The sequence below is a fragment of the Mauremys mutica genome, chromosome 19 (assembly GCF_020497125.1).
Source record: "Mauremys mutica isolate MM-2020 ecotype Southern chromosome 19, ASM2049712v1, whole genome shotgun sequence".
In the NCBI taxonomy this organism is placed as follows: domain Eukaryota; kingdom Metazoa; phylum Chordata; order Testudines; family Geoemydidae; genus Mauremys; species Mauremys mutica.
In genome coordinates, this window is record NC_059090.1 from 4,635,542 (window position 1) to 4,657,951 (window position 22,410).

General features: G+C 50.4%; 1 protein-coding gene across 1 annotated transcript in view; it reads right to left on the reverse strand.

The window, feature by feature from the left end:
- Nucleotides 1-2,347: 2,347 nt before the first annotated feature.
- TBL2 (transducin beta like 2) overlaps nt 2,348-22,410 on the reverse strand; it is a 31,302-nt gene continuing 11,239 nt past the window's right edge. Inside the window, exons 5-7 of the mRNA XM_044993493.1 lie at nt 4,645-4,771; nt 3,494-3,646; nt 2,348-2,918 (exon numbers count right to left, since the gene is read on the reverse strand). Coding sequence (XP_044849428.1) covers nt 2,462-2,918; nt 3,494-3,646; nt 4,645-4,771 — 737 coding nt within the window. The 3' untranslated portion in view covers nt 2,348-2,461. The remainder of the gene's footprint in view (nt 2,919-3,493; nt 3,647-4,644; nt 4,772-22,410) is intronic.

A 22,410-nucleotide genomic window follows, 5' to 3' on the forward strand; every position in this document is an offset into this window, starting at 1 on the left:
ACCTGCTGCCTTGGCCTACCCGTGGGCTGCCCTCTGCAACCCCCAGTACCAGTTGGCCCTTCGCTAGGCCGCAGCCTGGGGCTTTCTAGGCTGGAGCTCCCCAGCTCCTCAACCTTTCCCCAGCCCTGCTTCACCCTAGGTACCTTGCCTATAGCCCCTGCAGCCAGGCCCTTCTTCCTCTTCAGGCAGAGGAAGACTGTCTGCTTCTGGCTTCGCTGGCCTTTTTTAGGGGCCAGCTGTCGCTCAGTTTGGGGCATGGCCTCACCTGCAGCCACTTCCTCAATCAACCCAGCCTTGAGAGCAGCAGCTCTCAAGCCCTGCCAGGCTGCTTTTAAACCCCTCACAGCAGGAGCAGGGTTTCACCCTGCTACATGTCCCTACTTCCCTTTCCTGAAATAAGCAAACAGAAAATAAGAAAAACTATGACCTCCTCCTCCTGACTGTTCTTAGCCACTACACTTAAAACTCACTTAAAATCACAAATATCAGTGTTTAAAGTGTGAACTTCGCTTTGAGTAACAAGCTGTACGTACACCCTGCTCGCTGCGCCACTGTGATGTTACCCTCTGGTGTTATCCGGACCGGTGAGCTGCTGGGTCACCCCAATCCTTGACTCTGGGAGCCAACCTTACCCTGCGCTGCAGTGAGAACCCCCACTCCTGGGCTGTTCACGCACAGCCTCTGGCGTGTAAGCTGCTCCCAGTTACTTGCAAGTAAATGACACTAGCCAATATCTTTGGTCCCAGACACAACCCTAGGAACCTCCATCTTGCAGCGTCCAGTTATGCCCACTGGATGCTGCAAGCTTATGAGTTCGTCAATTTAACAAAGAAATTGATATGTACCAGGCTTCTTATCCCAAGGGGAGCCTCTGCCACACTTCAAACCAAACACACTGCTTCAGGTAGAACAAACAGATTTATTAACTATAAAGATGGATCTTAAGTGATTATAAGTCAAAGCATAAGAAGTCTGAGTGGTTACCAAAGGAAAATAAAATATAAGCACAGTCTAAACTCTCAACCCTATTAGACTGGGAAGCAAGTAGATTAAGCAGTTTTTCTCACCCCACTGGATATTGCAGTCCTTAATATACAGGTTTGTTCCTTAAACTTGGGCCAATCTCCTGTGTTGGAGCCTTGTCTTTTTTCTCAGTGTCCTGGTTGCTTGCAGTAGAAGTGGGGGCAGAAGGGCCTTGTATGTGTCCATTCTGTCTGTTTTATACCCTCAGTCCATGTGCTTGTAGAACATGAGTCCAGGCATGTCTGGGGGCACTGCTGAGTCCCCAGGCAAGGTTGAGCAATTCCTCTGGTGGGGCCTCATGCAGGTGAATCATTGCATTGTAGCTCTCTTGCTGGACATGGCTGTAGTTGGGCTGTTTCACACCCCGCCCGGGCGTTGGTTACTTTCCTTGCTGTTGCCTCTGGGGAGCTAATATCTGGCTGATTCCTCCAATTTACAGCATGTTTTAGTGATAACCATACAACACAATTCCCATAACTTAATATGCATTAAATGATACACCTCTATGGATAGAGAAATGACTTTCAGCAGATCGTAACCTTTCCCCTGATACCTTACAAGGCATGCTTCATATGCAAGATCATGATTATATGAAAATGAGCAATATGGGGGTTACAGCATTCTCCCCCCAAGGTACAGAATGTCACAGTCACCTATTACATTTCAATACCTGTACAAATTTATTATTCAATTTTGTTTGCCCTTTAAATTGCTTTTGTGATGCTTAGTGGTCACAAAGAAATCCAACAGAGTCATTAAACGAACAGAAACAAATGCAAATATCTATCAAATGCAGCTCCTCTCCATTCCCTCTCCCCCAGGAGAAAGCTGTATGCATAGCATGTGCGTGTGTGAGTTAGTTAGTGAGCTGTGCGTTGTTCTTTGGGACGATGAAGTCAAAGAAATGGGTCTTGCATTTGAACTGCATTGGAGCAACAGCTGTACACATTTCTAGGTCTTGTGAGAGTTCAACAGTCTGGGGCAATCCCCTAAGAAGGCCTGTCTCCTACATGGACAAGCTTCACCTCTGACAGACAGTTCCATTGCTCCTGAGGAGTGGCACTGATGAGCCCCTTCTAACTTCCTCACACAAAACCAATCCTCCATTTGGCACAAAATCTCTCTCACTGTGGCTCAAGCTTGAGGTGCAGTTTATTAGTAGTCTTCCTTCTCTCAGTTCTCCTCCCCAGGCAGCTAATTCGCTGCACGGAGCCCCACTAAACCACCCCCCCTCCCAGACGAAGTAAAAGGCACCAGCCACTCAGCTCTGTAACTCTCCATTCAACTCTGTACAGAAATAACACAAGGCAACCACAAGGGGAGGTCAGGCTGTCAGTAAACTCTTTTATTACAACTCATTCAGTTATTAAAAACCCACCACACAGCATAAGGCTCCCTGACCTGGAGGAGTCTGCACATACCCAGTTCCCAGAGAAGTTTAATCCTTCTTGGCATAGATACTGTCCAGCGCATTCTGGGCATCTGTGATCTGCTGCTGCAGTCTCTCTCTAGTAGCCTCATTAGTAGTTTTTTTCAGCATGCCTTTCATTTCTTCCACAACAGCCCGATAACCCGCCGTGTTATGGAACACCCTGATGGCCCGGTCCCCACACGACACAAGGTAGCGACTGTTAATGTCAAAGGCCAAGTCCGTGATGTACTCTCCATGGACGTTGACAAAGTGCTCCTCCTTCTCCCCCCTCCGGGTGTTGTACACAGTGATGCTGGTGCTGCTAGAGACGGCCAGCACACGAGCATCAGGGGACAGAGCAATGCGACAAGGCTCCATCACTTCACATTTCCCTGTCAGGAGCAGATAAGGATCCTGTTGCTTCTTGTATTCTACATCTGTGTCCCACAGCTTCCATGTGCCATCCTTCGAAACGGTCACCATCCTATGGCAGGAGAGAGCACACACGTTACAGCTGCAAAGAGACTAAGCGGCACCATTTCTCTATCCACCCTAACAAACCACAGCCCCTGTTATGGACCAGAAAGAAGGAACAACTCTCTTGAACAGTGCAGACTGCAAGTAGACAGCAGCTGACCCCATTATCTGGGGAGAGGGGAAGGTTAGTGCTCATAAAAGAAATTCCCTTCAAACATGAGCATATGGGCCTGTCACCAATTAGGTCAAAAATGAAGGAACAGGAAATCTCAAATGTTAAACGAGAGTCTTCAATCTCCATCCAAGTGGGGAAGAATGGCTATGTACAAAGGTTAGCGCAATCTGTCTGGAGTGGGAGAGGAAGAAGTGGGACCCTGCCTGGCACAGTCTCCATGCTGGCTCAGAGATTTGCTGCTATGGATTCCTTTTCCCAAGCTTCCTGTTGGTCAGGATGGACACTTTTGGGGCACACTGCTGGGAAAGAGGAGTCCATACAGGCTTACTGCTCCTATACATTAGAAGGGGCCAGCTAACAAGCCACAAAGGCATGGGATACTGATATTTTTCAGGGTAGCTCCTTACCGTCTGGAGTCATTGGAGAAGGAGAAGGAGTACACACCAGCAGAATGGCCCTTCAGCTCAAAGGCCCTGGTCACCTCCCGGAAGTCTCCTCCCTTGCCAAAGCACACCTCCCATACCTTCACATCAGGGGTGAAACCACACGATGCTACAAATCTGGGGAGGAGGGAGAGAGAGAGAGAATGTGTGTTCATCAGTTATGCCAGCCCAGTCACTAAGCATCTCCCAGGCCTGTGACAGCACCAGCATGATTCCATTTTTGGATCCCTCCTAAACAAACTGAAGGAATAAAACGCAACCAGCTGGGGGTGCCAAAAAAATGAGTGTGTATAAGAAAGCATTCAGGGTGCTGGCTGATCCTGTGTGGAGATGTGAATCACAGCTTGGGTCACACGGAAAACTATTTCACCTGCCACCAAGAAGTCACTGCAGTGACAGGTGAATGGCAATCCCAAGGGGTCAGTATGGGACAGGACGATGCAGAGTGACCACTCCAAATAAAGGAAATCCTGGCATTGCATGTTTTTAGCCCAGCGAAAGGGGAGCCCAAACACCTGCCCTCAGGGGTCAGATCCTCTAGTGCCTAAGCTTGGAGCCTGATGAGCTCATGATCTCAGTGGTGAGAGATCATTACAGAGTGATCTTGGTTAATGGACAATGTCCACTATGAAAATCACATTTCCATCAGAAGATTTAGTAAAAGTAACCCCTACAATTTTCTTAAACTTGGAAAAAACAGCAACACTTCTGCACCTCTGACAGCATAAGTCTAGTCAGTCGCAGATCTGATGACGTACACTCTTTCCCAGACTTCAAGAGTGCGGTTAGCTGAAAGGGAACAGGCAGCAAGCAGGTGTAGAAAGGGAAGGAGAGATGAGCCAGAACATGCCTGCTGGTACCACTTTTAGACCTGCCCAAAGGCCCTTCTAAACAAGCAGGGGAACATAACCGTCCATAACTTCTCAAAGGTTTTTAGGGGTAGCATGTACTGTTTAAAAGTGGATCTACTGCAAACAATTCAAGTTGATGATGCCCCTTTGGGGAAGGAGTGAGGCTCCTAGCCTGTTATATTTCTTGTGTCCCTCACGCTCCCCGATCGGAGCAGATAGCATCCTGATCCCCCATCCCATTGGCAGCAGTCTTGTGTTCCTCACCGCCCACAAGGAGATACAGCTGCAAAGGCGTTGTTCATCTGGTTAGTATTGATGTTGGCCAGGACTTCACCTTTCAGGTCCCAGATCAGGATGGTTGTGTCGCTGGAAGCTGTCATGATGAACTTCCCTAGGGAATGAAGGACAAAGATTAGTAGTCTCCCAAGTCTAGTGTTAAGTCTAGCCACACAGAAGAACATGCTAGCAGCCAAGCAGTCTTATCACTCAAGCTTCCTATGGGCTGTCCCACCCCTCACCAGGAGAGGAATATCTAGTCTAGAAAGCGATCCATTCCCAGACATCAGGGAGGGGAAGGAAAAAGCAAAAGAACTCCCCAATTCTGAGAGCTGTGGGGTAGGGGAGAGATCCACTCTGAGCTCCCCTCTTCCTGGATGCAATGGCAGAGAGAGGCACAAGGCTGGCAAATGCTCATTGAGAGCAGTTTCAGCTGCCCTTGGACCCAAACTCTCCCCTCTGAGCAGGATCCCCGTACTTGACTGGCTTAACATTTTTTGGAGGCGGGGCAGGAGTTGTAAAGAACAGGGCAGGAACTAAAGGTCCCAAATACTTCTGTCCCTGGGCATGCTCCTTTTTGTAACTAAGCAGACCATGGGCTTTCTGCGTTCAGCCAGATAAAGCTTTCCCATAGTGCACAGAATATGCCAACCAGATTCTACAAGCTTCAGTGACATAAGGCTTTAAGTGTGTCCGCGAAGATCACTTGCAAGAAGGCTCAGTCCCTGACTCTGCACTGATGCTGAGTCCCTTTAGTTTCCACAGGGTGTACCAGGATAGAAAGGATTGACTTTGAAATAAGACAGTTACCTTTTTCCATAACTGGTGTTCTTAGAGACGTGTTGCTCATGTCCATTCAACTTAGGTGTGTGTGCTCACCATATGCACCGGTGCCGCAAGTTTTTCCCTCGGCAATATCCGTGGGGGACTGGTTCTGGCGCCCCCTGGAATGGCGCGCACATGTCACAGTATATAGGGCGCCACCAGCCCACTCCACCTTCAGTTCCTTCTTGCTGGAAGAAGACAGTGGGGAAGGACGGCGGGTCATTGAATGGACATGAGCAACACATCTCGAAGAACACCAGTAATGGAAAAAGGTAACTTTTCTTCTTTGAGTGATTGCTGTTAGGATACAGATATTCAGGCCTGTCTGCAAAGGCCTATACTTTAAGAATTTAGGTATATTCTTATCACTTAGCTAGTTATAGAGGTATAAAAGAAAGAATCAAAAAAATCACTGTGTCTGTGTGATGGCCTTCTCTTACTGTGACAGTCTGAGGCCTGGTTCTTCAGCTAAGCAGCAGAGGCCAGCCATAAACTGGGAAATGTATGGTCACAGCCTCATATTCCAAACTAGTCGCATTGAAATAAGGCGCTATTGGGCTGTTAGGAATACAATCCAGTCCTGATATTCCTGTCACCTCCAGAGAAAGGGAAGAGCCTAGAAGATGTAAAAGGAAACTCACTTTGATAGCATCCTGTCTGGCAAGAACTCACTTATCAATAGCTGGGATGTGAAATCCTCATTTCTGCATTGTTCTATCACTGTAGTCTCCACTTCCCTATTGTTTGTCTGTATAATCTCTGTTTGGTTCTGTAATTGTTTCTGTCTGCTGTATAATTAATTTTGTTGGGTGTAAACCAATTAAGGTGGTGGGATATAATTGGTTAAATAACCATGTTACAATATGTTAGGATTGGTTAGTTAAATTTCAGTAAAATGATTGGTTAAAGTATAGCTAAGCAGAACTCAAGTTTTACTATATAGTCTGCAGTCAATCAGGAAGTAAGGGGGGGAAAATGGGAACAGGGACTGGGGATGGGGGAATTGGGATCATGTTTTGCTAAAGGGGGGAATGGGAATGGGGGATGGGAACAGGGACACAGCTCTGTGGTGTCAGAGCTGGGAAGGGGGACACTAAGGAAGGAAACTGGAATCCTGCTTGCTGGAAGTTCACCCCCAATAAACATCAAATTGTTTTCACCTTCGGACTTTGGGTATTGTTGCTCTCTGTTCATGCGAGAAGGACCAGGGAAGTGAGAGGGTGAAGGAATAAGCCCCCTAACAATTGCTCACATCCATTCAACTTAGGTGACTCCAAGCAGTACCTCTGGAGGCGGGTAAGGAGTTCACAGACATGTAGATTGCAACACAGCTCTGCCAAACCCAGCATCACTATTGGCCTGCTGCGTGATGGCACAGTGGGCCGTGAACATGTGTACCAGGGACCACATCACGGCTTTACAGATGTCCTGGATTGGAACGTGCCAGGAAGACCACAGAGGATGCCTGTGCTGTAGTCGAGTGGGCTCTGAATATCGGCAGCAGCAGAGCCCCTGCCAGCTCGTAACAAGTCCTTACGCAAGAGGTAATCCAGTTAGAAATCCTCTGAATGGACACTGGGAGGCCCTTCATCCTATCAGCTGTAGAGATGAAAAGCTGAGTCAACCTACGGAAACACTTTGTCCAATCTAGGTAGAAAGTCAGGGCCCTTCTTATGTCCAAAGCGTCGAAGCGCCTATCTTCACTAGTATCATGGGGCTTAGGGCAGAAGTTCGGAAGGAAGATGTCCTGGCACATGTGGAGAGTAAACACTACCCTGGGAAGGAAGGCTGGGTGGGGACAGAGTTGGAGCTTGTCCTTACAGAAGACCACATACGGCGGTTCTGAGGTCAGGGCATGCAGCTCAGAAACTGACCTCGCTGATGTCACCAGGAAAGCTATCTTCCACGATAGGTGAGACAAGGGAGCACAAGGCCACCCTCAGCAAATTTGCAGATGACACTAAACTGGGAGGAGTGGTAGATACGGTGGAGGGTAGGGATAGGATACAAAGGGACCTAGACAAATTAGAGGACTGGGCCAAAAGAAATCTGATGAGGTTCAACAATGACAAGTGCAGAGTCCTGCACTTAGGACAGAAGAATCCCATGCACTGCTACAGACTAGGGATTGAATGGCTGGGCAGCAGTTCTGCAGAAAAGGACATAGGGGTTACAGTGGACGAGAAGCTGGTTATAAGTCGACAGTGTGCCCTTGTTGCCAAGAAGGCTAACGGCATTTTGGGCTGTATAAGTAGATTGAGGAATGTGATCGTTCCCCTCTGTTCAACATTGGTGAGGCCTCATCTGCAGTACTGTGTCCAGTTCTGGGCCCCACACTACAAGAAGGATGTGGAAAAATTGGAAAGAGTCCAGCGGAGGGCAACAAAAATGATTAGGGGGCTGGAGCACATGATTTATGAGGAGAGGCTGAGGGAACTGGGATTGTTTAGTCTGCAGAAGAGAAGGATGAGGGGGGATTTGATAGCTGCTTTCAACTACCTGAAAGGGGGTTCCAAAGAGGATGGATCTAGACTGTTCTCAGTGGTAGAAGATGACAGAACAAGGAGTAATGGTCTCAAGTTGCAGTGGGGGAGGTTTAGGTTGGATATTAGGAAAAACTTTTTCACTCAGAGAGTGGTGAAGCACTGGAATGGGTTACCTAGGGAGGTGGTGGAATCTCCTTCCTTAGAGGTTTTTAAGGTTAGGCTTGACAAAGCCCTGGCTGGGATGATTTAGTTGGGGATTGGTCTTGCTTTGAGCAAGGGGTTGGACTAGATGACCTCTTGAGGTCCCTTCCAACTATGATTCTATGATGTGAGGTCGGGGTGCAACTGTGGTCCTGTGACAGCAGGTCTGGTCGGTCCAGCAGGGGCCACGGGAGGACCGCTGCCAAGCTCAGTGTGCCAAACCAATGTTGGCATGACCACATTGGGGCAATCATAACTTGGGCCCTCTCTCTTGACTTTTGCCAGGTCTCCGCTGATGAGTGGGATCGGAGGGAACGTGTACATCAGGCTTCCCACCCAGGATAGGAGGAAGGCATCGGAAAGGGAGATCCCCACCTCTGGAAGATCGCGCGGGCTACCTCTGGGTGGAGCGCCCACTCGTGGTGAGAGGAGAAGTCCCTGCTTAGGTGATCCACTAATGTGTTCTTGACTCCCAGGAGGTGACACACTTCTAGACGGATTCCGTGGTTGACGCAGAAGTCCCAAGGATGGAGTGCCTCTTTGCATAGGACCGAGGATCAAGCTTCCCCCGTGTGTTGATATAGAACATTGAGGCTGTGCTGCCTGTGAAGACTCTGACCAACAGGTGAGGAAGGAAGATTGCGCACGCCCTGCGGACCATCCTGAGCTCTTTGACATTTATGTGTAACGTCATCTGTTCTGGGGACCACATACCCTGAGTCTGGAGATTGCTAAGGTGTGCCCCCGACCCAAGATCCAAGGCATCCGAAACCAACTTGACCGAGTGGGGAGTGCTGTTGAAGGGGACTCCTTCCAGGACATTCCTGGGGTCGGACAACCATGGGACTGAGGTGAGTATCATTGCGGGAATGGTGACAAACTTTTCCAGGTGGTGCCTGGACTGGGAGTAGACACTTGCCAGCCATTGCTGCAGGGGTCGCATCTGGAGCCTGGCATGGTGCACAACATATGTGCATGCCGCCATGTGACCAAGGAGGTGCAGGCAAACCCTGGCTGAAACGCAGAGACTTCTGCAATGAGGTACGCTAATGCCCTGAACCTCGCCAATAGCAGGAACGCTCTGGGGGAGGCTGAGTCGAGCACTGCTCTGATGAACTGTATCCTCTGTACCAGAACTAATGTGGATTTTGTGTTGTTCACCAACAGCCGAGGCAATGGCATGTGCCCACAGCACCACAACGTCCCCTTGGACCTGGAGTTGCCCTTGAGAAGCCAGTTGTCAAGATGCATGGGAAACAAACAGGGAGAACTGGAAGTCCTGGCACAGTCAAGGAACTATGATGTGACTGGAATAACAGAGACTTGGTGGGATAACTCACATGATTGGAGTACTGTCATGGATGGATATAAACTGTTCAGGAAGGACAGGCAGGGCAGAAAAGGTGGGGGAGTTGCATTGTATGTAAGAGAGCAGTATGACTGCTCAGAGCTCCGGTATGAAACTGCAGAAAAGTCTGAGAGTCTCTGGATTAAGTTTAGAAGTGTGAGCAACAAGGGAGATGTCGTGGTGGGAGTCTGTTATAGACCACCAGACCAGGGGGATGAAGTGGACAAGGCTTTCTTCCGGCAACTAGCAGAAGTTACTAGATCGCAGGCCCTGGTTCTCATGGGAGACTTTAATCACCCTGATTACACGGGGGAAGCTTGAGCCTCAGTCCTATGCCAAGAGGCACTCCATCCTTGGGACTTCTGCGTCAACCACGGAATCCGTCTAGAAGCATGTCACCTCCTGGGAGTCAAGAACACGTTAGTGGATCACCTAAGCAGGGACTTCTCCTCTCACCACGAGTGGGCGCTCCACCCAGAGGTAGCCTGCGCGATATTCCAGAGGTGGGGATCTCCCTTTCCGATGCCTTCCTCCTATCCTGGGAGAGCAATACAGCGGTGCACAGACAATCCAGGAAGTTTTTGGAAAGTGTAGGGGACAATTTCCTGGTCCAAGTTCTGAAGGAACCAACTAGGGGCAGAGCTCCTCTTGACCTGCTGCACAAACAGAGAAAAGTTAGTAGGGGAAGCAAAAGTGGATGGGAACCTAGGAAGCAGTGACCATGAGATGGTCGAGTTCAGGATCCTGACACAAGGAAGAAAGAAGAGCAGCAGAATACAGACCCTGGACTTCAGAAAAGCAGACTTCGACTCCCTCAGGGAGCTGATGGGCAGGATCCCCTGGGAGAACAACATGAGAGGGAAAGGAGTCCAGGAGAGCTGGCTGTATTTTAAAGAATCCTTATTGAGGTTGCAGGAAAAAAACATCCCAATGTGTAGGAAGAATAGTAAATATGGCAGGCGACCAGCTTGGCTTAACAGTGAAATCCTTGCTGATCTTAAACGCAAAAGAGAAGCTTCCACTTCTTGTAAGACTGGACAAATGACCAGGGAGGAGTATAAAAATATTGCTCAGGCATGCAGGAGTGAAATCAGGAAGGCCAAATCACACTTGGAGTTGCAGCTAGCAAGAGATGTTAAGAGTAACAAGAAGGGTTTCTTCAGGTATGTTAGCAACAAGAAGAAAGTCAAGGAAAGTGTGGGCCCCTTACTGAATGAGGGAGGCAACCTAGTGACAGAGGATGTGGAAAAAGCTAATGTACTCAATGATTTTTTGGCCTCTGTCTTCACAAACAAGGTCAGCTCCCAGGCTGCTGTACTGGGCAGCACAGTAGGGGGAGAAGGTGACCAGCCCTCTGTGAAGAAAGAAGTGGTTCGGGACTATTTAGAAAAACTGGACGAGCACAAGTCCACAGGGCCGTATGCGCTGCATCCAAGGGTGCTAAAGGAGTTGGCGGATGTGATTGCAGAGCCATTGGCCATTATCTTTGAAAATTCATGGCCAACGGGGGAGGTCCCGGATGACTGGAAAAAGGCTACTGTAGTGCCCATCTTTAAAAAAGGGAAGGAGGAGGATCCGGGGAACTACAGGCCAGTCAGCCTCACCTCAGTCCCTGGAAAAAGTCATGGAGTAGGTCCTCAAGGAATCAATTCTGAAGCACTTAGAGGAGAGGAAAATGATCAGGAACAGTCAGCATGGATTCACCAAGGGCAAGTCATGCCTGACTAACCTAATTGCCTTCTATGAGGAGATAACTGAGTCTGTGGATAAGGGGAAAGCAGTGGATGCGTTATTCCTTGACGTTAGCAAAGCTTTAGATACGGTCTCCCACAGTATTCTTGCCAGCAAGTTAAAGAAGTATGGGCTGGATGATTGGACTATAAGGTGGATAGAAAGCTGGCTAGATCATCGGGCTCAACGGCTCGTGATCAACGGCTCCATGTCTAGTTGGCAGCCGGTTTCAAGTGGAGTGCCCCAAGGGTCTGTCCTGGGGCCGGTTTTGTTCAATATCTTCATTAATGATTTGGAGGATGGTGTGGACTGCACCCTCAGCAAGTTTGCAGATGACACTAAACTTGGAGGAGTGGTAGATACGGTGGAGGGTAGGGATAGGATACAAAGGGACCTAGACAAATTAGAGGACTGGGCCAAAAGAAACCTGATGAGATTCAGCAAGGACAAGTGCAGAGTCCTGCACTTAGGATGGAAGAATCCCATGCACTGCTACAGGCTGGGGACCGAATGGGCTAGGAAGCAGTTCTGCAGAAAAGGACCTAGGGGTTACAGTGGACGAGAAACTGGATATGAGTCAACAGTGTGCCCTTGTTGCCAAGAAGGCTAATGGCATTTTGGGTTGTATAAGTAGGGGCATTTCCAGCAGATCGAGGGATGTGATCATTCCCCTCTATTCAGCACTGGTGAGGCCTCATCTGGAGTACTGTGTCCAGTTTTGGGCCCCACACTACAAGAAGGATGTGGATAAATTGGAAAGAGTCCAGGGGGAGGGCAACAAAAATGATTAGGGGGCTGGAGCACATGACTTATGAGGAGAGGCTGAGGGAACTGGGATTGTTTAGTCTGCAGAAGAGAAGGATGAGGGGGGATTTGATAGCTGCTTTCAACTACCTGAAGGGGGGGTCCAAAGAGGATGGATCTAGACTGTTCTCAGTGGTAGCAGATAACAGAACAAGGAGTAATGGTCTCAAGTTGCAGTGGGGGAGGTTTAGGTTGAATATTAGGAAAAACTTTTTCACTCAGAGAGTGGTGAAGCACTGGAATGGGTTCCCTAGGGAGGTGGTGGAATCTCCTTCCTTAGAGGTTTTTAAGGTCAGGCTCGACAAAGCCCTGGCTGGGATGATTTAGTTGGGGACTGGGTCCTGCTTTGAGCAGGGGAGTGGACTAGATGACCTCCTGAGGTCCCTTCCAACCCTGATATTCTATGCGGTTGCTCTGGATACCCCAATGTCTGAGGTAAGCTGCCACCACTGGCATCACAGAAGGACCACGAATGGATAGTGGTTGGGATCTACCATGAACCGGAGAAAGTGTCTGTGTCCCTCGAAGATGGAGATATGGAAGTATGCATCTTTCAGATCGAGAGTGGCGTACCAGTCTCCCAGATCCAGGGATGGGGATGACGGAGGCCAGGGAGACCATGCGGAACTTCAGTTTTGCTAAGTAGTTGTTCAAGCCCCACAGGTCTAGTATGGGCCACAGACCACTCTTGGCCTTGGAGATTAAAAGGTATTGGGAACAGAACTCCTTGTTCCTGTACTCCACAGGAACTACCTCCACCACACCCAGCTGCAGTTGACCCTCTGCCTCCTGCGCGAGAAGACTCATGAGAAGGGTCCCTGAAGAGAGTCAGGGAGGGAGGGTGGGTAACTGAAGGGTGCAACCCTGTGCCACCGTATTGAGGACCCATTGGTCCGATGTTATAGACATCCATGCAAGGAGGAAGGAAGAAAACAGAGGGGAGGAAGGATCTGGGGAACAGGCCGGTAGGTCGTCCTCAGACATACCCTCAAAATGGGCGCTTGCCCATCTGCTTACTGCAGGTCGAGCCTGACTGTGATGTAGACAAGGGTTGGTGGCCAGGGTGCCTCTTGTAACCCCTGGATTTTTTATGGGGAGGCTCCTGGCGAGGGTGGCTCTCCTGGCTCTGAGGCTGCTGCGGCTTAAACCGCTTGTGGGCAGGTCCAGGGATGTAAAGGCCCAGTGTTTTCAGGGTCGTGTGGGAATCTTTCCGGCCATGGAGTTTACTGTCTGTTCTGCGAACAGGGTGTGTCCATCAAAAGGGAGGTCTTGCATTGACTGCTAAGCCTCTGAGGAAAGACCAGAGAGGAGCAGCCAAGAAGCCCTGAACAATGAGATGGCCAATGCCATGGTACAGGTGGCGGTGTCCAATGCTGCTTGGAGAGTTGCTCTGGCCACAGTCGAGCCCTAATCCAGGATCACCCAGAACTTCTTCCTCGAGGCCTCAGGAAGGGCGCTCTTGAACTTGGTCATGGCCTGCCACATATTAAAATCATAGCGGCCTAGAGGGCCTGATGGTTGGCCACCTGCAACTGTAAAACAAAAACTTTACGCCCAAACGAGTCTAGTCTCCTTGAGTCTTTATTCTTAGGGGTAGCCCCCGATTGACTCTCTCTCTCCCTGTAGTTGACTGCCTCTACCACTAAGGAATTGGGAGCAGGGTGGGTATAAAGGTGCTCGTGACCCCTGGTTGGCACAAAAGTACTTGTGCTCTGCCCTCTTGGAGATTGGAGGCAAGGAGGAGAGGGTTTGCCAGAGGGCATTTGTATTTTTTGCGACCCCTGGATGTAGGAGCGAAGCTTCCCTGGCCAGGGCTATGGAACAGAAAATATCAAAGAGGATGTCTGCAGGTTCCTCTAACTTCTCTGCCTGGAGGCTCAAGTTGGCGGCGACCCTCTTTAACAGCTCCTGATGCATCATAGCATCATCCTGGGGAACCACTGGAGGGGGCCCCACTATAGCCTCGTCTGGCAACGATGAGGAGGAAGCCAGTACCAAGGGTCCTCCGCAACAAGAGGTGGTCCAGCAGTTTGCTCACCCACTTCCTCCTGTGCCTTTGGGGTGCCTGCAGCCGAGGCCTCTTGAACTAGAGGGGAACAGGGGACGGAGGTAGCCGGTCTCTCCAAAATTCTGGATACCAAGCGGGCAGCCTGGGGGGGCCGAGTGACCTCCCATGAGTTCCATGGATACCACTGTGCTGGCCACAGAGTCGGAGGCCACAGGGCCGGCTGTGGTGCTGCCAATGTAGTCTGCACCGTAGGTATTGGAGCTTGTCCTGCAGCTAGGGAACCTTGCTCCAAACCTGAGCTAGAGCCCGAGCGGTCGCAGCCTGCAACCAAGGCGGGGCTGAGAGGTACCAGCCACCCCTCCCGGAGTTGGATCTGGCTTACTTCGACGAGCGCCTGGATCGGAGCTTCGGCAACTGGCGGCACTCGGTGGATCCGCGATGGCCCTGGGCTGGCAATCTACGCCTCACGCTTGATGAGCAGTACCGGGAACCAGAGCGGGCTTGGCGTTGTCAAGATGCAGCTGCATGCAGTGCTGCTGCCCTGGAAGATCGGTAACGCTCTGGAGAATGGTACCATCAGTCCCTCAACCTGTCCCTGGAGCAGTACCAGTGCTGCAGAGATTCTGGGGGCCGACTCTAACTCCTGCTGGTGTACGCATGCCTCCAGAGGTCTGCACTTGGTCATTGGCGAGCCGCCCCTTGAGTCTCTCTGCCCTCGTCCAAGGTCCAGAGGCCAGATGGGGCTGGAAGCTTCTGCCAATCATGGTCAGAAGCGTGTCGGCTGTGATAGGGTGACTGTTCGCGGGATGTCTCCTACGATGGGGAGTGTTGCTGTAGAGGTGGAGACTGTGGTGGTCCAAACGTGGGTTTACCCTGTGACTGGGACCCCACAGGGGCCAGAGTGGGCAGCACTGGGAGGGACAATCTCTTGCACCACTTGCAGGGCCTCTGGTGTGGATGGCACCTGGAGCTGACAAGGACCTCCGTTGCTATCCAGGGTAGCCAGCAGGGAGCGGGCTGGGGTACACCGCTCGACCTGAGCTGGGGCCTGAGATCCCGAAAGGGGTAAAGAGGTGCCCGAGACAGGGCCTTGATCCACCCCCGACTTGTCCTTTCCCTTGCGGGAAGCTGGAGACCTTCTTCGCTGGAGCCACATAAGGGGACTGTAGAAGCAGCAAAGAATCCTGTGGCACCTTATAGACTAACAGATGTTTTTGCAGCATGAGCTTTCGTGGGTGAATACCCACTTCTTCGGATGCAACCGAAGAAGGGGACTGGTGCTGGCTCACAGACGGTACTGGCAGGGCACTGCACACCGAGGTCACGGTACTTGGTGCTGAATCAGAGCACTGCTCCAGCATCGGGGTAAGGGCAGACTCCATAAGGAGCGCTTTAAAGCGAACGTCATGCTCCTTCTTCATCCTGGGCTTGAAGGACTTGCAGATTCTGCATTTATCACTAATGTGACCTTTGCCCAAGGACCGTAAACAACTGTTATGTGGATCGCTAATGGGCATGGGCCTTTTACAGCGACCACAGGGCTTAAAGCCGGGGAACGGAGCATGCCCCATCCCAAGGCGAAGTCCCGTTCAGGACCTACTAAGTCTCTAACTAACAAATAGGGAAACTAAAACTAGAGGGTAACTACATACAATAATGTACAAGAGGTAAATGGGTTCGAACAAACGAGAAGCAACAGCGCTAGCTGAAGCAGCAACAGTTCTATGCACCGTCACTGGCAGCAAGGAGGAACTGAGAGTGGAGGGGGCTGGCGGCGCCCTATATGCTGTGGCATATGTGCGCCACTCCAGGGGGTGCCAGAGCCAGTCCCCTACAGATACAGGCAAGTCTTATCTTACGCGGGGGTTCCGTTAGGGCATAAAGCGAAAACTGCGTATACTCAAAATTACATCCCCAAGCCCTTTAAATCCCGCCTGCAGCTCTGGCAGCCGGGCCGGGGCAGCATTTAAAGGCCTTCTCTGGAGCTGCGGGCAGGAGCTGGGAGCCCCCTGGGTGATTTAAAGGCCTTGAGACTCCCAGCCACAGCTGGTGCCCCAGGACCTTTAAATCTTGAGGCCACGCCCCACCCCAACTCCGGCCCTACAGCGTAAAGCTGAAATTGCGCATGTTAAATGCGCGTAAGTTGCGACAGACCTGTACTGCTGAGAGAAAAATTTCCAGCACCTGTGCATGTGGCGAGCACACACACCTAAGTTGAATAGACATGAGCAATCACTCGAAGAAGCAGCCAATGTACAGGATGCCAGTCTGAATTCTGAGCACTGCCTGGGACGTCACAGCTTTTTGGGCCTGTCAGAGTTGGAGTTGGAGTCTACAGAGGAGGCAGGATAACGATGCAGTTAAAAGACCTGATTCCCCACAAGAAACTCACTCTGACAGGTGCAAGTAATAAAATTGAAGGGACGCTGCCCACTTAAAAGTCATGGATAAAGAAACTGATTTGGTTACAACCCATGCTACTAATGCACTGCAGATTGCTGCTGATGCCATTTACTTTGTATATTTCTTTCAGCTTGGACACAATGAATGTTTCCCATTTGTTCAGAGACAAAAGGTGGGTGACGTAATCGCTTTTATTGGACCAACTTCTGTTGGTGAGAGAAATAAACTTTTGAGTTTACACATAGCTCTTCTTCAGGTCTGGGAAACTTACTTAGGCCGGGTCTACACTTAGAACGCTGCATCAGCGCAGCTGCACCACTGTAGCACTTAAGATGCTCCTATACCATAGTTAAACCACCTCCCCGAGAGGACGTAGCAGCTCTCCCATTGACATAGCACTGTCTACATAGAGGGTTAAGGTCAGTGTAACTATGTTGCTCGGGGTGTGGATTTTTCACCCCCCCGAACAACTTAGTTATACTGAGGCCTGGTCTACACTAGGACTTTAAATCGAATTTAGCAGCGTTAATTCGAACTAACCGCTCAACCGTCCACACCAGGAAGCCATTTAATTCGAACTAGAGGGCTCTTTAGTTCGAATTTGGTACTCCACCCCGACAGGTGGAGTAACGCTAAATTCGACATGGCTAGCTCGAATTAGGCTAGGTGTGGATGCAAATCGAACTTAGTAGCTCCGGGAGCTATCCCACACTGCACCACTCTGTTGACGCTCTGGAGAGCAGTCCGAGCTTCGATGCTCTGAGCAGCCACACAGGAAACGACCCGGGAAAATTTGAATTCCTTTTCCTTTCTGGACAGTTAGAATCTCATTTCGTGGTTGGACATCGGGGCGAGCTCAGCAGCACCGGCAGCAATGCAGAGCTCTCCAGCAGAGGAGTTCATGTAATCTCTGAATAGAAAGAGGGACCCGGCCTAGACTGACCGGGAACTCTTGGATCTGATCGGTGTGTGGGGCGAGGAGTCTGTGCTTTCGGAGCTGCGCTCCAACAAACGGAATGCAAAGACCTACGAGAAGGTCTCCAAAGCCATGATCCAGACAGAGGATACAGCCGTCATGCAACGCATCGCCGCGTGAAAACCAAGGACCCCAGACAAGGCTACCAAAAAATCAAAGCGGCAAACGGACGCTACGGAGCCTGCCACCACTGCCCCACCAGTGACCATGGACTCTGATGATGGGACAGTGTCGACGGACAGTTCCTCGACGATGTTCACGGACGGGGAAGATGAGGAAGTGTTTGTGGAGGACGAGGCAGGCGAGAGCGCTTACAACGCTGGTTTCCCCGACAGCCAGGATCTATTCATCACCGTCACGGAGATCCCCTACCAACCCTCCCCGGCCATGAACCCGGATCCTGAATCAGGGGAAGGAGCAGTCGGTAAGTGCTTTAACCATGTTAACTTTTATTCTTAATATAACAGGAATCTGAAGTGTGTGAGAAGGAGGTCTCTCTATATATGGTGATAGAACAGAAATCCTCCTGGGAGATCTCCACGAAGCTCTCCTTCCGTTAATCGATAAGCATCAGCAGGAGGTTCCTGGGGAAAGCTGCCTTATTGGGTGCTCCGTGATAGCACCCTTTTCCGCGCGAGGCTTTCATGCGGTATTCAGGGAGCATTGCCTCCCCGAGCACGGCTGCATCGGTCCGTGGTTCGTGATAGATTTCACGCAGCATGCGCTCTCTATCTCCTTCAGTGCCCGTCCTCACGGTGATCTCGCTAGGAGACTCATGCATCTAAGTAGTGGAATTACTGTTATGGTGCGCCTGGTCCAAAGTATTTTTAATAAATCCACGGACAGACGGCATAGCACAGACTCAGCACGCAGCTGCATGACGAGCGTAACGGAAAGCCAAAGAATATAATGGACGCTCATGGAGGGAGGGGGGAATGAGGACACAAGGTATCCCACAGTTCCTGCTGTCTCCGAAAAGTATTTGCATTCTTGGATGAGCTCCAAATGCTTTTAGGGTCAAACACAGTGTCTGCGGTGGGTCAGGGCATAGTTCGGCAATTTGCACACACACCCCACCCACCACCAGAAGTGAAAGGGAAAACAATCCTCTCTTGACTCTTCTACATGTCACCCTATCTTTACTGAATGCTGCAGATAGACGCGATGGTGCAGCACTCAACACCAACATCCTTGCTCCCCCCACGCTATGGATGGCTGATGGTGCAATATGGCTGGTATCCGTCCTCATCATCAGCCTATTGGCACATGGGGCAGTGCAAAAGGACTGGTAACCATGCGTACTAGCATCTGTGAGGTCGATCAAGGGCGCCTGGCCCTAATTTTTCATGGTAGATGGTGCAGTATGGCTGGTAACCGTCCTCATCATTGCAACAGGGGGCTGAGCTCCATCAGCCCCCACTCTTCCTGTGTAAAGAAAAGATTGAATTGCCCCTGGACTAGCAGAGGGATGATGGGCTCCTTCATCCACAGTAATTAATGTCCTGCCTGGACTATCATTGCAGCTGGAGGCTTCCTTCCACTCATTTCTCACAAACAAGTCACTGTGTCTTATTCCTGCATTCTTTATTACTTCATCACACAAGTGGGGGGACAATGGTATGGTAGCCCAGGAAGGCTGTGGGAAGGCCGGAATGAACAGGTGGTGTTGTTGCAGGAGCACCCCCTGTGAATAGCATACAGCTCCAAATTTATGCAGGATCGGACACAGAGCAGCTGTGCTATCTGGTTCTATGATACAGTGGTTCTCTAGTACACTTGCCCATAATCTAGGCAGGACTGATTCTATTTTTAGATACCAAAAAGGAGGGATTGACTCAGGGAGTCATTCCCAATTTTTGCTTTTGCGCCCCTGGCTGCTCGGCCAGGGGCACTTATGACAGCACCAAATGGTGCAGTGCAAAAGGACAGGTAACCATGCCCATCTTATTACCATCTTATTACTAATTTATGGTATGGTAGATGGTACAATATGGCTGGTAACCATCTCTGCTGTCATGCAAAAGCAAAAGCATGCTGCTGTGTAGCGCTGCTGGACCGCCTCTGTCAGCGGCTTCTAGTACACATACGGTGACATACACAAAAGGCAAAACAGTGTCCATGGTTGCCACGCTATGGCGTATGCCAGGGCAATTCTGGGAAAACGGGCTTGAAATGATTCTCTGCCGTTGCTTTCCCGGAGGAAGGAATGACTGGCGACATTTACCCAGAATCCACCGCGAAAATTATTTGTGCCCCAGCAGGCACAGGGGTCTCAACCCAGAATTCACAGAGACAGCCTAGACTCAGTTAATTGTTCGCAAAAATGTATCTTTGCAAGGAATTCACTCCCTGTTTCCCATCTCACAGCTTCCACTGTCTCCAGACCTGCCACAGCATCCCCCTCGCAGAGGCTGGCAAAGATTAGGCAGAGAAAGAAAAAGACAAGGGACAAGATGTTCGATCAACGTGTGGGCTGCTACCTAGCCGAGGCGGACCAGCAGAGCCAGTGGAGGGAGACCGTCTCTCTGTGCCAGCGCTCACACAGCGAACGGGAGGAGAGGTGGCGTGAGGAAGACAAGCAGGCGACTCAAACAATGTTTGGACTAGTGAGGGAGCAAACGGACACGCTCAGGCGCCTTGTGGATGTTCTGCAGGACCGCAGGAGGACAGAGCCCCCCTGCAGTGTATCTGCAACCGCCCTCCCCCGCCACAAAGTCCCATACCCCCCTCACCCAAAATAACCAGAAGGAGGGTCGCCAGAGGCCGTGTAAACTGTCACTGCACCCCAGCAGAGTGCTCAAGTACCCAAAAGCTCTCATACCCTACATTTGCAGAAGTCGTTCCCTTCCGGACTCACACAAGTCCCAATCCCAGTTCCATCCCCTAAGTGTCTACTTAAGTAATAAAAATACTTTGCTGTTAATTACTGTTTCCGTCATGTTTTTTCAAAGAAGACTGTGTTTGAATGGGGGGCGTGGGGAAGGGGGTTGTTAATTGCATAGGACAGTCACCTTTCCCAGGGTACAGACACGGGGGCAGGATCAGCAGCGGGTCACACACACAGTGCAGTCAGTAGGCACCATGGTCAGTATGGGAGGTGGTTTCCAGGTTCTGTGTGGGCGGGGGGGATGTGACTTTGTAGCAGGGGAGGGCGGTTACAGATCTTATACAGCGGTCCTTGTCCTGGACCGCTGAGTCACGCAGCAGAGGAATCTGTATCCGTACTCCTCCGTCACATATCCCCCCGCACACAGAATTCGAAAAAGAGGGATGGCAGGCTCCGTTGAAAGAAGCATTCCGGCACTGCGGACCGCTCTAGGAGCAGGAGCCTGTCATTCCTTGAGTTTAGAGGCGGTCTTTACATCACCGCACACCCTACCCAGCACAGTCTGCCTCCCAGTTTCAACCCTTTAACGCAAAGTCATGAATAAAGAAACCTTTCTTCAGTAACAATGGGACATGTATTTTATTTTTACACGTGTGTTGGAAGTGGGGGAAACGGGGTGAACGGGGTATGTAACCGAAGAGGAGAGTCAACAGTCAGTGGGTAAAGAAACAGGGGCAGGTTCAGCTTCTCTGTAAAGAAAATGAACAGTCACAGGTCACGCTGCTCGCTGGTATTTGAAGAGTTCCTTGTCGCTGTCCCAGGCGCCTGTATAGGGCTTCATGAGCAAGTGCATTAGCAGGCAGGCTGGGTCCCCGAGGATGACTTTAGGAATCTGCTCATCCACAACAGTTATTTCGTGGTCCGGGAAGGAACTACCTTCCTGCAGGCGTCTGAGCAGCCCACAGTTCCTGAAAACACACGCATCATGAACCTTGCCCGGCCACCCGACGATGTTTGCAAAACGTCCCCTATGGTCCCCCAGTGCTTGCAGCACCTTTGAAAAGTAGCCCAATTTCTCATCAGCTGACTGTGGAAGAGGTGGACGATAAAGTGCGAGGAGGAGAAAATGGCGAGGATCGCAGCGGGCTCCATGCTTGCAGTGCTGTGGCGTCCGCGCTGTCACTGACCAGAAAAGTGCACGAACAGATTGCCCGCAGGCGCTTTCAAGGAGGGAGGGAGGGAGGTTGTGATTGACGGTTCAATGACGACACTTACCCAAAACCACCCTCAACACATTTCTCCCCCCAGCAGGCATTGGGGGCTCTACCCAGCATTCCAATGGGCAGCGGGGACTGCGGGAACTGTGGGATAGCTTCCCACAGTGCACCGCTTCCAAAGTCGACGCTGGCCCCGTGAATGTGGACTCAGAAATTCGAATTAGTGTATTTAGTATGGATACACAAATTCGACTTCATAAGGTCGAATCCACAAATTCGAACTAAGTTGATTCGAAATAGTCTTGTAGTGTAGACAAGGCCTGACATAGCTCTGTAGTGTAGACCTGGCCTCAGAGTGTGTCAGATAAATACAAGGTGGAACAAATTGTTTAGGGTTAAGTAGGTATTTAACCCAAGGGACCATTCAAGGTGAAGTGGCCCATTCCCACCCTTCCTTTCCTCCCTGTGATTGGAGGGGTGTTAAGAGCAGTTGGGGGTGGGGGGAAAGGTTTGTTTGTGGGTTGGTTATAGATTGTTATAAGCAGCCATAAATCCAGTCTCTATTCAGTCCATGATTCCTAGTGTCTAGTAGAGTTATGATTTTAAGCTCACGTTTTGAAAGTGTTGTGTTGGTTTCCTTTGAGGATGAGGACTGATAGGTGAGACAGAGTGACTGCTTTGTGAAAAGTGTTTACCCATTGGTGAGAGGGTGTTTTTGTCTGTTACCATTTTCCCATGTGAGTTTATTCGAGAGCACAGTGATTGTCTACTTTCACTCACATAGTTGCTATTGGGGCACTTAGTGCATGGGGTGAGGTACACCATGCGTTGTGGTAGGCATGTATAGGACCATGGATCTTGAAAGGTGTGTTGCGGAGGGTTGTTGATTGCTGTAGCAGTGGAGATAGGTCTGCAGGTTTTGCATCTA